This window comes from Papio anubis, chromosome 10 (assembly GCF_008728515.1).
Source record: "Papio anubis isolate 15944 chromosome 10, Panubis1.0, whole genome shotgun sequence".
Classification (NCBI taxonomy): Eukaryota; Metazoa; Chordata; class Mammalia; order Primates; family Cercopithecidae; genus Papio; species Papio anubis.
This window is the reverse complement of record NC_044985.1, coordinates 102,258,925-102,273,656: the sequence shown is the minus strand read 5'-3', so window position 1 is coordinate 102,273,656 and position 14,732 is coordinate 102,258,925. Positions and strand designations below refer to the sequence as shown.

The 14,732-nt window shown below is 40.5% G+C and overlaps 2 protein-coding genes across 7 annotated transcripts in view; one reads left to right on the top strand and one right to left on the bottom strand.

The window, feature by feature from the left end:
* Positions 1 to 12,954, top strand: part of USP37 (ubiquitin specific peptidase 37) — a 119,841-nt gene extending 106,887 nt beyond the window's left edge. For all 5 annotated transcript variants that reach the window (XM_021924002.2, XM_021924003.2, XM_021924001.2 and 2 more), the window contains 4 exons: positions 3,114 to 3,229; positions 6,142 to 6,211; positions 7,496 to 7,634; positions 8,220 to 12,954. In XM_021924002.2, coding sequence (XP_021779694.1) covers positions 3,114 to 3,229; positions 6,142 to 6,211; positions 7,496 to 7,634; positions 8,220 to 8,307 — 413 coding nt within the window. In that variant the 3' untranslated portion in view covers positions 8,308 to 12,954. The remainder of the gene's footprint in view (positions 1 to 3,113; positions 3,230 to 6,141; positions 6,212 to 7,495; positions 7,635 to 8,219) is intronic.
* VIL1 (villin 1) overlaps positions 8,919 to 14,732 on the bottom strand; it is a 36,414-nt gene continuing 30,600 nt past the window's right edge. For both annotated transcript variants that reach the window (XM_021924005.2, XM_021924004.2), the window contains exon 20: positions 8,919 to 14,000. In XM_021924005.2, coding sequence (XP_021779697.1) covers positions 13,887 to 14,000 — 114 coding nt within the window. In that variant the 3' untranslated portion in view covers positions 8,919 to 13,886. The remainder of the gene's footprint in view (positions 14,001 to 14,732) is intronic.

The window sequence follows — 14,732 nt, the reverse complement described above, 5'->3', positions numbered from 1 at the left end:
ACCATGTTGGCCAAGACTGGTCTTGAACTCCTGGCTTCAAGTGATCCACCCGCCTCAGCCTCCCAAAGTGCCGAGATTACAGGCTAAAATGTGTTTTTTGATAACAAATTTGAATACCTCCCAGGTAAAGAAATAGAACCTTAGAAGTAACTTTTATATCTCTCCTTTTTGTCTTCCTCCCAGAGGGAAACCACTAATCTAATGTTTATATTCATCTTCAGCTTGCTTTTTTCAAAATAATTTTTGTCGTCTATACCCATATCTCTAACAATATGTTTTTTAATTTTGAAAAATTAGCAGGAAAATCTATCATCTGTTTAATGAAAGTTATAATTTTGTCACTGTTACGAGTCCTAGAACAACATGATGTGGCTTCAGGTTCCCTGTGCATTTTCAAGAGCTTATTCTAGGGAAGTCAGTGGGCAGTCATGAGTGAGTGTATTAGGTAGCATAAGGTTCACATGTCATAGCATTTGGCAGAATTAATATGTGGACCAGGTATTAGAAGTCTATGAGATAGGAGATTGAAAGAAGTAGATGTAGGAATCTGTTTCTCAAACAGCTTTTACCTAATCTTTATTTTATCCCCTCCCCTCCTTATCCTCCAGTTTCAGAGGTACCTGGTTCCTGGTTCTTCCATGTCTTCATTTTTTTGGAGACAGGGGCTTGCTCTGTTGCCCAGGGGCTGGAGTGCAGAGGTTCGTTCTCTGTTCACTGCAACCTCTGCCTCCCGAATTTCAAGTGATTCTTGTGCCTCAGCCTCCTGAGTAGCAGGGACTACAGGCGTGCACCACCACGCCCAGCTAATTTTTTTTTTTTTTTTTTTTTTGAGACGGAGTCTTGCTCTGTCGCCCAGGGTGGAGTGCGGTGGCGCAATCTCCACTCACTGCAAGCTCCGCCTCCCGGGTTCACGCCGTTCTTCTGCCTCAGCCTCCCGTATAGCTGGGACTACAGCTATACACCACGCCCGGCTAGTTTTTGTAGAGACGGGGTTTCACCGTGTTAGTCAGGATGGTCTCGATCTCCTGATCTCGTGATCCGCCCATCTCAGCCTCCCAAAGTGCTGGGATTACAGGCGTGAGCCACCGCGCCCGGCCTTTTTTTTTTTTTTTTTTTTTGAGACAAAGTTTCATTCCTGTTGCCCAGGCTGGAGTGCAGTGGCATGATCTTGGCTCACTGCAACCTCCACATCCCAGGTTCAAGCAGTTCTGCTGCCTCAGCTTCCCGAGTAGCTGGGATTAAAGGCACCCACCAGCACATCCAGCTAAATTTTGTATTTTTAGTAGAGATGGGGTTTCACCATGTTGGCCAGGCAAGTGTCGAACTCTTGACCTTAGGTGATCCACCTGCGTTGGCCTCCCAAAGTGCTGGGATTGCAGGCGTGAGCCACCGTGCCCGGATTCCAGCTAATTTTTTGTGTTTGATTTTAGCAGAGATGGAGTTTTGGCGTGTTGCCCAGGCTGGTCTCGAACTCCTGATCTCAGGCAGTTCACCCACCAGCCTCGGCCTCCCAAAGTCCTAGGATTAGAGGTGTGAGCCACCATGCCTGGCCTGGTTCTTCCATGTCTTCTTGTGTTTTTGAACATTCAGTGATGTAAATTAGATTAGTTTTCAACTTTTCCATTGCGGGCTTGGGGTATGGCTTTGGCATTCTTAGGTCTGCTGAGTCAGTCACACATGTATTTCCAACTTAGAATTTTGATGTTATATTCTCTTTTCCTATTCTTTGCATTCTTAGATTTTCTTTTTTCTTTTTCTTTCTTTTGAGACGGAGTTTCTCTCTTGTTGCCCAGGCTGGAGTGCAGTAGCGTGATCTCGGCTCACTGCAACCTCTGCCTCCCAAGTTCAAGTGATTCTCCTGCCTCAGCCTCCCAAGTAGCTGGGATTACAGGCATGAGCCACCATGCCCAGCTAATTTTGTATTTTTAGTAGAGGTGGAATTTACCATTTTGGTCAGGCTGGTCTCCAACTCCTGACCTCAGGTGATCCACCCGCCTCGGCCTCCCAAAGTGCTGGGATTACAGGCTTGAGCCACCGCGCCCGGCCAGGTTGAATTTTCTTTAGCTTTTTTGGTACATTTCAAGAAATGAACTTTTTTTTTTTTTTTTTTTTTTGAAACAGTCTCGCTCTGTTGCCAGGCTGGAGTGCAGTGGCACAATCTCGGCTCACTGCAACCTCCACCTCCCAGGTTCAAGTGATTCTCCTGCCTCAGCTTCCTGAGTAGCTGGGACTACTGGCGTGCGCCACCACACCCGACTGATTGTTGTATTTTTAGTAAAGAAGGAGTTTTACCATGTTGGCCAGGATGGTCTTGATCTCTTGACCTCTTGATCCACCTACCTCGGCCCCCCAAAGTGCTGAGATTACAGGCATAAGCCACCACACCCGGCCAAGAGATGATTTAATACAAAGAAAAAAAGAACATTGACCTTTTTATAATCCTTTTTCTGTGAGGATAATTTATGTTTGCTAATGACACCAAGTACTTGAAATCTAACATATATAGAATTTAGTGAAATTGGATTATATGTAAAATTATATTCTTTTCTAATTTTATGCCTTTCTTATGAGGGTTAGATCCCTTTATCATATAAATATATTTAAAAGAAGAGCGTTTGTTTTACAGATACATATGTCTCCCGTGTTCCCCACAGTGGGCTGAGCGTGTTGGACCCTCTTATGTTTTATGTTTTCTTAGAATGATAAAATGTGTACCTCAAGCTGTTTTATCTTTCTAATTATATCTCTTATGTCTATTCCAAGAATTTTTTTTTTTTTTGAGACAGAGTTTTGCTCTTGTTGCTCAGGCTGGAGTGCAATGGCGCAATCTCAGGTCACTGCAACCTCTGCCTCCCGGGTTCAAGAGAGTCTCCTGCCTCAGCCTCCCAAGTAGCTGGGATTACAGGCATTAGCCACCGCTCCCAGCTAATTTTTTTTTTTTTGTATTTTTAGTAGAGACGGGGTTTCACCATGTTGGTCAGGCTGGTCTCAAACTCCTGACCTCAGGTGATCCACCTGTCTCGGCCTCCCAAAGTGCTGGGATTACAGGCCTGAGCCACCGTGTCCAGTCTATTCCAAGAACTTTTATAAGATTTTGTCTTTGTATTCTTCAGAGTTTAACAACTCCTTTGTGGATGCATTGGGTTCTGACGAGGACTCTGGAAATGAGGATGTTTTTGATATGGAGTACACAGAAGCTGAAGCTGAGGAACTGAAAAGAAATGCTGAGGTAATTGTTTTCATCCCTGAGGACAGTTGGTCAGATTCAGTGTCACTCCTCCTGCTCTTTACTTCAAAGGCCCCACTTTCAGTGTCCATTGCAGGTTCATTTTGGCCCTTGCACTAGCCATTACATGATTTCATTTTCTCTTGTCATTTGCTGTTCATTTTTCACATGCAAGATTCAAAACAACAGCAAAAACCGGAATACATCCTGACCACTTTGTATGCATGTTAGGTAAGAACTCAGTAAAGGCATGTGTGTATTACATTACCTTTAGTTGGCCAGGCGTGGTGACTCACGCCTGTAATCCCAGCACTTTGGGAAGCTGGGGCAGGTGGATCACCTGAGGTCAGGAGTTCGAGACCAGCCTTACCAACATGGTGAAACCCCGTCTCTACTAAAAATGCAAAACTTCTGCCAGGTGTGGTGACACATGCCTGTAATCCCAGCTACTTGGGAGGCTGAGGCAGGAGTATCGCCTGAACCTGGGAGGCAGAGGTTGCAGTGAACCAAGATTGTGCCATTGTACTTCAGCCTGGGCAACAAGAGCAAAACTCCATCTCGGGAAAAAAAAAAAAATTACCTTTAGTTACACTGAATAACTATCATCTTTATAGTTAAATACCAAAAACGGTTGTTGCTCACTGAAAACTGTTGAATTGGTGATGTTAATTAGGGCACATTGAACTCTTTTTTTTTTTTTTTTAACCCTTTTTTCTCCCTTAAATAATTGCTTTTTCCCCTCAAATTTTGATTATCCAGGATCCTACCATCCTAACACAATTACTATCAACACTTTGACATATTTCTTTGTTATTCTTACCTCCATGTATGCTTTTTTAAAAGTCATAAGTATAGTTTTTATTTCATTTGGTTTTTTTTTTTGTTCTAGAGACAGAGTCTCACTGTGTTGCCCAGGCTGGCTTCAAACTCCTGGGCTCAAGGGATTTTCCTGTCTCAGGCTTCCAAATGACTGGGACTAGAGGCACACACTGCCGCACCCAGGTTATCCTGTTTGTTGAAGAGTAGTTATTTGTAAGCTTATTTTTAATGCCTGTACAATATTGACTCAAATGAATATCCTATTTAATTTTTAGCTAACATTGAGTATTTGTCTAAGTTGTTTGTAATTTTTCACTATGATAATAAGTTGGGAAACTGTATGCTTATAGCATTTTCCTTATTTTATTTTATTTTTTAATTTTTTTGAGACAGTCTCGCTCTGTCACCCAGACTGGAGTGCAGTGACACAATCTCAGCTCACTGCAACTTCCTCCACCTCCTGGGCTAAAGCAATTCTCATGCCTCAGCCACCTGAGTAGCTGGGATTGCAGGCATGAGCCACTATGCCTGGCTAATTTTTGTATTTTCAGTAGAGATGTGGTTTCACCATGTTGGCTAGGCCAGTCTGGAATTCTTGGCCTTAAGGGATCCACCCATCTCTGCCTCCCAAAGTATTGGGATTACAGGTCTGAGCCACTGTACCTAGCCAAACACAGAGGGTTTTTTTTGTTTTTTTTTAAGGCAAGGTCTGTCTGTCACCCAGGCTGGAGTGCAGTGGCATGTGCTCTTGGCTCACGCGTTCGTTTTCTATATTTTAGAATTTCTTTTGTATTCTCCAGAAGTAAATTACTAAATTAAAGTTTATGAACATTTTAAATTTCTGGTTTACATATAGCCATATTCCTTCCCCGATTTTTTTTTTTTTTTTTGAGACGGAGTCTTGCTCTGTCACCTAGTCTGGAGTGCAGTGGCCCAATCTTGGCTCACTGCAAGCTCCACCTCCCGGGTTCACGCCATTCTCCTGCCTCAGCCTCCTGGGTAGCTGGGACTACAGGCACCCGCCACCACACCCAGCTAATTTTTTGTGTTTTTTTAGTAGAGACAGGGTTTCACCATGGTGGCCAGAATGGTCTTGATCTCCTGACCTCGTGATCCACCCGCCTCAGCCTCCCAAAGTGCTGGGATTACAGGCGTGAGCCACCATGCTCGGCCTTCCCCAAATTTTACCTTATAGTGCTGTCTGTAGTGCATGAATATCACTTTTCAGTTTTGCTTTATTTTACCAAAAATATTTTAATCGTATTTTTTAAAATACAAAAGTTCACTCTGATCCCTACAGCAACATAGCAACTCTTTTTAATATTTTCGTTCTCTTGTCCAATGCCTAATCTTAACGTAACTGTTTTTAATAGAGCTATAGTTACTGTGTGCATTCATATGGGTTTGGAAAAAAGGTTAACATATTCCTGATCCATGTAGTTTTTTAATATCACTGAATATTAATTTTTTTTTTTTTTTTTTTTTTTTTTTGAGACGGAGTCTTGCTCTGTCGCCCAGGCCGGAGTGCAGTGGCCGGATCTCAGCTCACTGCAAGCTCCGCCTCCTGGGTTTATGCCATTCTCTTGCCTCAGCCTCCCGAGTAGCTGGGACTACAGGCGCCTGCCACCTTGCCCGGCTAGTTTTTTGTATTTTTTAGTAGAGACGGGGTTTCACTGTGTTAGCCAGGATGGTCTCGATCTCCTGACTTCGTGATCTGCCCGTCTCGGCCTCCCAAAGTGTTAGGATTACAGGCTTGAGCCACCACGCCCGGCCTTTCACTGAATAGTATTATATTGAATTGAGATACTAACCAGTCAGCTATTATTGGGTATATTGTTAGTTCCAACTTTTCACTAGATAATGCCACAGTAAATAATTCGATACATATACTCTTTCTTTTGACTTACTTCCTTAGAATAAATTCTTAGTTGGGGGTGGAATTCTTGGGTCAAAGGGTATGAACAGATTTTTTAATTGATTCTTACTATGCCACACACCGAAGCTTAGCCATGTCAGCTTTAATAATAAATTTATATTCAGTGTTTTGCTTTTATTCAAATGAAGACTTAAAAGTTATACCCACTTCTGTTTTCCAGACAGGAAGTCTGCCTCATTCCTACCGGCTCATCAGTGTTGTCAGTCACATTGGTAGCACTTCTTCTTCAGGTGAATAGCCATCATTATTTCAGCATTTTATCAATGAACTAGTCAGCATTTGCTCCTTATTACATGGCTCTTTGCCTAGCTTTGTGAGGTATGTTTTTCTTTTTTCTTTTCTTTTTTTTTTTTTTTTTGAGATCCAGTCTCATTCTGTCACCCAGGATGGAGTGCAGTGGCACAATCTCAGCTCACTGCAGCCTCCACCTCCTGGGTCCAAGTGATTCTGCTGTCTCAGCCTCCCAAGTAGCTGGGATTACAGGCATGCACCACCAGGCCCAGCTAATTTTTGCATTTTTAGTAGAGATGGGGTTTCACCATGTTGGCCAGGCTGGTCTTGAACTCCTGGGATCAAGAGATCCACCCACCTTGGCCTCCCAAAGTGCTGGGATTACGGACATGAGCCACCATGCCCAGCCCATGAAGTGTAAGTTTTTCAAGAAAATCTTTGAAATCTACTTTGATCACACTCAGTGTGAATTGTGTTAATAGGTGTAACTGTTTTGATTTCTCTTCTTTTCTTTTTTTTTTTTTTTCCCCAAGAGACAGGGTCTCACTCTGTCACCAAGCTGGAGTGCAGTGGCACCATCATTAGCTCATTGCAGCATTGAATTCCTGGGCTCAGGAGCTCAAGAGATCCTCCTGCCTCAGCCTGCTGAGTAGCTGAGACTACACGTGCATGCCACCACACCTGACCAATTTTTTTTAATTTTTTGCATGGACAGGTTCTTGCTTTGTTGCCTAAGCTGGTTTCAAACTCCTGGCCTCAAGCAGTCCTCCTGCCTTGGCCTCCCAAAGTGTTGGGATTACAGGAGTGAGCCACTGTGCCTGGCCTGTATGTTTTTTCAATAGGTTTTAGACACAGTGTTGAGGATAAGTTGAATGTGGTAGTTTTTTTTCTCTTTCTCAAACTTCCTGCACCTGAGATAAATTCAGTGTGTTTTTATTTTTTATTTGTTTATTTTTTGAGACAGCGTCTCGCCCTGTCTCCCAGGCTGTAGTGCAGTGGTGCTATCTCGGCTCACTGCAACCTCCACCTCCTGGGTTCGAACAGTTCTCCTGCCTCAGCCTCCTGAGTAGCTGGGACTACAGGTGCATGCCAGCATGCCCGGCTAATTTTTGTATTTTTAATAGAGATGGGGCTTCACCATGTTGGTCAGGGTGGTCTCGAACTCCTGATCTTGTGATCGCCTGCCTCAACCTCCCAAAGTGCTGGGATTACAGGCGGGAGCCATGACACCCGGCTTCGGTGTGTTTTTTAAAACCTTGATTTTAAGATGTTATTTGTTTCAGGTCATTACATTAGTGATGTGTATGACATTAAAAAGCAAGCGTGGTTTACTTACAATGACCTGGAGGTATCAAAAATCCAAGAGGCTGCCGTGCAGAGTGATCGAGATCGGAGTGGCTACATCTTCTTTTATATGCACAAGTAAGAAACTTTGCCAAATAATGAGTTAAAAATCACCTGAACTCTTTTCTTTGTTGTTTTTTTGTTTGTTTGTTTGTTTTGTTTTTTGTTTTTTTTCCTTTGAGGATAAAATGTTCCCATCAGTTGATTGGTTGAAAATTTTTGGTTTTTGTTATCTTTGGTTAGGGTCTGTCTCTTGATATTTCCCTGTAAGTCCAGAATATTTTCTCTCATAACTCAGCATTAATTGCTTATTACACAGTAGTATCTAGGTATGGAAGTCTGGATAATTTGTTTTATGATAGAAGATGTCCTGTCATAAATCTTTTTGGTCATCCAGTTTTATCAGCTAGAAGATCTGATTTATATGGATGGGAATTACCTAGCATGTTCATTAAAGCTAACTATTGTCAGTTCCCCTCTATTCTTAAAAATCAGCATTCAAAGGGTTAAGATCAAATGAGTGAACTGCTTTTTTAATAAAATACAGGCATGAAATAGAATTGTGAAGGTCTTATCTGTATCAATTTTATTTTACTTTTTCTCCTGCCTGTTGTTTCTACTTACTAAATTTCCTGTTTTATTTTTTGCTTGTTTTATCATAAGGGAGATCTTTGATGAGCTGCTGGAAACAGAAAAGAACTCTCAGTCACTTAGCATGGAAGTGGGGAAGACTACCCGTCAAGCCTCGTGAGGAACAAACTCCTGGGTTGGCAGTGTGCGCTGCATATTCTTACTGCTGCCCACCTCATCTTTCCTCTGCTGAAGGAGAATTTGAAATTCTGCTTGATGCGGGAGCAACAAACAGCTCAGGGCCAAACCAAAAGACAAAAATTGGAGTTACATAGAATGCTCCATGCTATTTTATGGAAACTTTGGTCTCACATCTGTAGCTGATTATCCTCTTTTTCTCCTATAAGAGTGGCACTTCCTTTTGTCTTAGGAATACATGTTGTAAATATATATCTGTGTGTGTGTGTGTATACACACACACACACACACACACACACAGAGGATGAATGGAGCCTTAAAGAGTTAGGATGAGCCCCCAGAATATGCCTGCTCAAAATTAATAGCACAGCAGTTTGGAGAAGAAATGAAGGTGTCAAAGAGTCCATTCACCTGAGAAATGTGTGAAGATGTACTTATCAGTTGGCTTTTTACTTTTATGTTCCTTGAGTAGTTTCACTCAAGTCTGTAACCTTTTGTGTGTTTCCTTATTAGTAAAGTTCACTGGAAAGCCAGCTCTTCATGTTACACTAATGACAGTTTGTTCTCTTTGCAAGAGAGGGGCATTGCTGTCACCTGACTTGAGGAGCTGTTTTTTTGTTGTTGTTGTTGTATGCAAATTTCATGAATTTGTGATGTCTTTGCTGTTTACATGCAGTCCCAAGAAATGGATTGTTGGTGCTTTGGAATATGTTACAGTCCCACATTTGATATTCCTCATATACTTTGCTCTCTCTAAGGAGATTTCTTCACACAGTATGTTCATCATATATCATCATCATTATTTTGGTGGTAAAGATAGAATCTTTTTTCTTTTTTTGTCATTCTGCCATGGAGCAGCATTACCCTAATGGATTGCAACCAAAACTTTAAACAGGTAGAAAGATATTTCTCCAATTGGGACTCCCCAGCAGGAATACTTAGGGATAAGGAAGAATGCTAGCATCTCTGTCTCTCAAATATAGGGAGGATTAGAAGAGTGTTCTTCTGATAAAGCTAAAATTCTGGACCACTAAAGCTAAAAGCCCTATTGCAAGTATGAAATTAAGTACTTGAGCTATAGGACAAACCTTGGGCATTTAACCATTTACTGTCTGGCTTTGCCCTTAAAATAGGATTGCAATTAAAATGTGATTGGCTTAGGTAATCCCAAGAACTAAAAAATAACAAAGGTGCGTAATATATTTATCTACTTTTTAGGTGCTCTGAGTTGAGGCAAAGTAGAGCGGCAACATTAAGTGCTATGCTAGTCACTTAGCTGATATAATCAGCTTGGTTAAGCAGCTTATGAAACCATATAAAGAATTCTTTTGAGGATGGAATTCTGTCCACAAAATAATTTTGTGAGCCCAGATGTCATTAGGATCACACAGAGTTAAGTGTAGCAAAATGAAACCATCGTTGTATTCTTTCATGATTTTTCTTTTATTATAAACAAGGGATTATTCTTTAGTTCTCAGAGGTAGGGACAAACCATATCAGGTTTTCAGAAGGAAAAAACATTTAAAAACCCACCATCACTTGAGAGAATCGCTTGAACCCAGGAGGTAGAGGTTGCAGTGAGCCGAGATCACATCATTGCACTGCAGCCTGCATGACAGTGAGACTCCATCTCATTTAAAAAAAAAAAGAAAGAAAAAAAAAAAACACACAAATCATCATCACAGAAGATGCAACATATTTTCTGAAAGATTGCCTTAAGAGAGCTCCAGCCCTGCTCTTGGAACTTGGATGTATTCTATTATAGTAACCTATTCTAAGTTTTGATTCTTTGAATTATAAATGGCCTCACCAGTTTTGCTTAACTACTGATAAATGCTTTGCCTCCTACCATCTACCTATATACATTATTGTAATGAATGTTCCAAAATGGTAGAGTGGTAGAAAATGCCAGAGTAGTTTAGAGCAGAGGAAAATATTTGTTTTAAAACTAGCTTTAAAATTTTGTTTCATTTCTACCAGGAGACTCTTTAGTTTGGTTTGATTTTGCTTGGAAATAATTGGTTTTCTTATAAATGAGTGAAGTGGTGATAAAATTCTTTGGCTAGTTATTAATTATTTTACCTGTCTTTGCATTTGAGAGGCACTGTTAAAAATTACTGGGAAAGATTTAAAGTGCAGGCTGCGTTAAAACATGGAGAAAAATAGAAATAATGCCATAAGTCTAGATTGCGTCATGTAGCAGCCTCATTTGAATTGCTTTCATAGCTTTCATATGTGTATGGTTTAGAAGTACACTTACCTCAGAAACCTGATTTGATCTCATGTCTTGGGCAGGAGTTGTTGAAATAGGTTATGGGAATATATAAGTTATCTCACTGCTCATGTACTTGCATGTTTGGGACTCAAATTTTACTTGATGTCTGTCCATTCTTGTGGCCCTGTCAGCCTTCTCCTTCCTTTACTCCTTTAATCTATTTCTTTGACTACCAATGGAGATTTCAGCTGGACTATGTTGATGGGGCTTGTTGTTTTTTTTGAGCTGGCTGTATATATTTTAAAATTATAAATAGATAATATATTATTTTTTGCACATTGTTATCAGTTTGCCCAGAATTGGGGATAGGGCAGTTAGCATGTTGGGGCCAGGAAGGGACAAGTTAGATAAGGACTGAGTGCTTCCGTTGCAGGCAGTTTGCACAATACCTAATTAACCTTCCTATTGAAAATACCAAATATGTGGTTACATTACTTTAAATGACATTGAATTGGAACTTGATGGCAATTAGTTCTAGATACAGCATTTTGATCTTTGTTGGAATTTTAAGGGAAAAATAAACTAAACTTCATATTTGTTTATTTTAATCCCCTAATAGTACTGAAGGTTGGAAAGTTGCATGTGGCTGGATGCTGTTGATTTCTTTAATAGCCATGACTACAATTTAAGCCTATGAGAAGATAGACTGTTTCATAGGGATATATTCACATGTGTGTGCACACTCAGGAGTTTTGTCTCAGCAGGATAGAATAAGCAAATCCATGAATTGGTCTTTTGTTAATACTTTGATTCTAAAAATTATTTGTTTACTTGCTATGGTCTGTTCATTCTGGGCCTAACTTTAAAGGCTCAATAACAAATACAACAAATGTAAATATGTTTACATTTTAAGACATATGCAGTGGTACTTACAGATCAGTTAATTAACTCCAGAAAGCAAATGTTAGACTACACATTTATTTTTCTCCTTGATCAAGTGTAAAATTCTGAAACAGAGGCTTTAAAATATAAAACCTCAGTAAAATAATCCATGAATTTACTGATTCTTCTATATCGTGTATAGTTACCATTATGTAACTATACACATGTACAGCTACAGATATAGTTGTATAATGAAAATTATCTGCAAACACCTAAATTAAAGAGAGAAAAAAAGTAGTTTGTAAACTCATTTGTGGTCTACTGAAAAGAGGTTATATTAAAGCAAATAAAAATATTTTCCTTCTCTGTCCTCTGAAATGATTGCAGTGGATACTCTTAGTTATCCCATTTTGTGGGGGTGGAGGGCCTTTTTAATTTAATTGACCCCCCAAGGTGGTCTTTTGTTTTAAACGGGCAGTGGGGGAGGAAACAGAGCTGGATCTCCAAGTACATGTGGATTTTTAGAAAAATCAACAACCCAACACCAGATGCAAGTCACATAGAACTGTTCCAATAAAATGGATGAATGTTTTTTTCCTCCCCATTTTGCTTTATACTGAGTATTGCACTTTCGCAAGTGTATGCAAAAACTAAATAGACTTCTGCCCTCCTCTTTTTATTGCATTACTTCAAAATTCTAATTTTGTCTCTACTGATATGTCTTATTAACATCTGAAAAAAATATATATATTTTATTGGAAAATTCTAGTTTGTTAGGCCTTGAAAGTTTTGTGACAGTTATTTTGCTGTGTTTCACCACAATCATTCACCTTATGGCATGCTTTGATTACTAGACTTCAGGCAGTCTCATTCATTGTATCATACTTACACACAATAGTAAGTTGTCTCCATGTGTGCTATGTCTGAGGTGTATGGAGTTTTTATTTAAAAAGTGTGCCAGGCTGAATATAAGCATTTGATTTTGTAACATTGGACTTTTCTTAAAAGTATAGAGGTTCAAAGTATAGGTATGTCCATTGGCATAAGAATAGAGAGGGTGAGAGTCTGGACCAGGATCCAGGTTTGTCCAGTCAGACACCAGAAACTGGTCTTCAAAAATAGTGGGCCTGTGTGAAGAGTGAGACCACGTGTGGGTGTGCACACCTCCTGTCCCCAGGTTTCCCTCCCTTTGAGCTTATCCTTCCCTCCCTAATTTCTCTGGCCTATTGTCATCGTTGTTTCTTTACATTTAAGGAGAGAAAAACAAAAATGAGATTCGTACACTTTGCCTAATTGAGCCACTACCAGGTTTTCTGGCAGCTGTGGCCACATTATTTGTGAGATGATTTTTTTTCTTTATGTTCAGAGTGACTTCTGATTCTGATTCTTTATGTTTTGTATGGAGCGGCACTTTTATCTGTGTTTTAGCAGAACTGTTCCTCTGTATCCTTTACGGTTTTTGTTTTTGTTTCCTTTTTAAATTATGCATAGAGTTTTTTTGTGTGTATGAAATTAAAGCCTTTATTAACCTTCTGTTGATTTGACTGTTATTTCTGAAAAGGACACATTCTTGCTGATACTTATAACAACCTATTCAAAGTTGTGGAAATCACCTTCTGTTGGCTTTCTGACATGGACTTCCTTGCAGCGTTGTTACTTCTTAAAAGGAACAGAATGGCAAACCAGTGTTTGGCCGTAGTCCCCATTGATTATTGTTATTTTCATCTGAGGAGTCTGTGAAGCTTTGCGGAGGCTTCTGGGTAAGTTTGTAAACCTAGCATTGGCCTTCACTAGGCTCTTCCTTTGCCTTATTATTAAGGGTTGGGAGAAGAAGTGAAATAGCATATGCATTTCTTACTTGCCTTTAGGTCTCAAGCCTAGCCCCAGTGGATGTGCTGCTCTCACAGTACTGTTTGGTATTTGTGAAACCTCCTAGAGGGTAGTCTTGTGGACCATTCAACTCTCCTTCAACCCTTTAACTTACCCACTGAGTAAGGCAGTAAGGAAAGTAAATGTGAAACGGAAAAGCTGTTACTCTGGGGAAGATGTAAACCTGCAAAATGCTTCAGCCTACCTGCCATAGATAAAAATGAGTCATGATAGAGGACAAGCTAGGTAGGGTAGTGCCTCAGAACTCTAATGTTCCATGGAGTGTTTGTGCTCTTCTAAGAAGAGAAGACTCTAGAACAGGAGTATTAAAAATGATGCAATACCTCAGGATAGAAACAATCTAGCGACCTTCTTAGAAGTTGAAATGAGGACCATAGGCTCCTTTTGGGGAATCATCTTTCTGAAGGAATAGGTACATTATTAAACAAAAGTGGCATTTGCCACAGAAGTTTGTGCTCATAGGCACAAACTTTAACTGCAAATTTTCACTTCAATTGGTGTAGGACTAATATTGGTGAGAAAATGAGACCCCACAATCAGGGTAGGGTACTGCTTTACAACCACAGCTCCTCTTCTCAAAATAGTCCTTTTTCTTTCTTCAGGTTTTGTTGCTTCCATCGAGGCAGAGCGGAGAAGGCAGCTGGAGTCATCCCAAAGGCCTGAGTGAAATCTTCAATGGACAGGTGCTCCTAGAAGAGAGGGACCAGAGGGCAAAGGTCACATATCCTTTCCTCCTCCCTTACCCTCAGGTGCCGTTTGCTCTGATGAGTCATATAGATGTGGTGTATAATCAAATAAATGAAGAGTAAACACAAGCAATGTCAGGAGAGCCAGAAAAGGGATGGAGAGGAGGCGAATATGGTATTTTGGTATTCCAGAGGTTTATCCCTGGATTTTTTTTTTTTTCTTTTTTTCCCAGACCGTGTCTTGTTCTGTTGCACAGGCTGGAGTGCAGTGGCACGAACTCAGTTCACTGCAACCTGCAACCTCCACCTCCTGATTTCAAGCGATTCTCCTGCCTCAGCCTCCCAAGTAGCTGAGATTACAGGCATGCACCACCATGCCCTGCTAACCTTTGTATTTTTAGTAGAGACGGGGTTTTACCATGTTGGCCAAGCTGGTCTCGAACTCCTGACCTCAAGTGATCCACCCTACTCGGCCTCCCAAAGTGCTGGGATTGCAGGTGTGAGCCAGCACACCTGGCCTGATCCCTGAATTTTTAACAATGAAAAGATAGTAGTGTAGTAGATTGAGATCTTCTTTTTACAAGGGTCAAGTTCACATTAGCCCAAATAAGAATTAGGACTCTTCTTTCCAAGCCTTAGTTTTCCTCTCTATTAAATGGGGAACGTTTCTTTTTTTTTTTTTTTTTTTTTTTAAGACAGAGTCTTACTCTGTTCCCCAGGCTAGAAAGCAGTGGC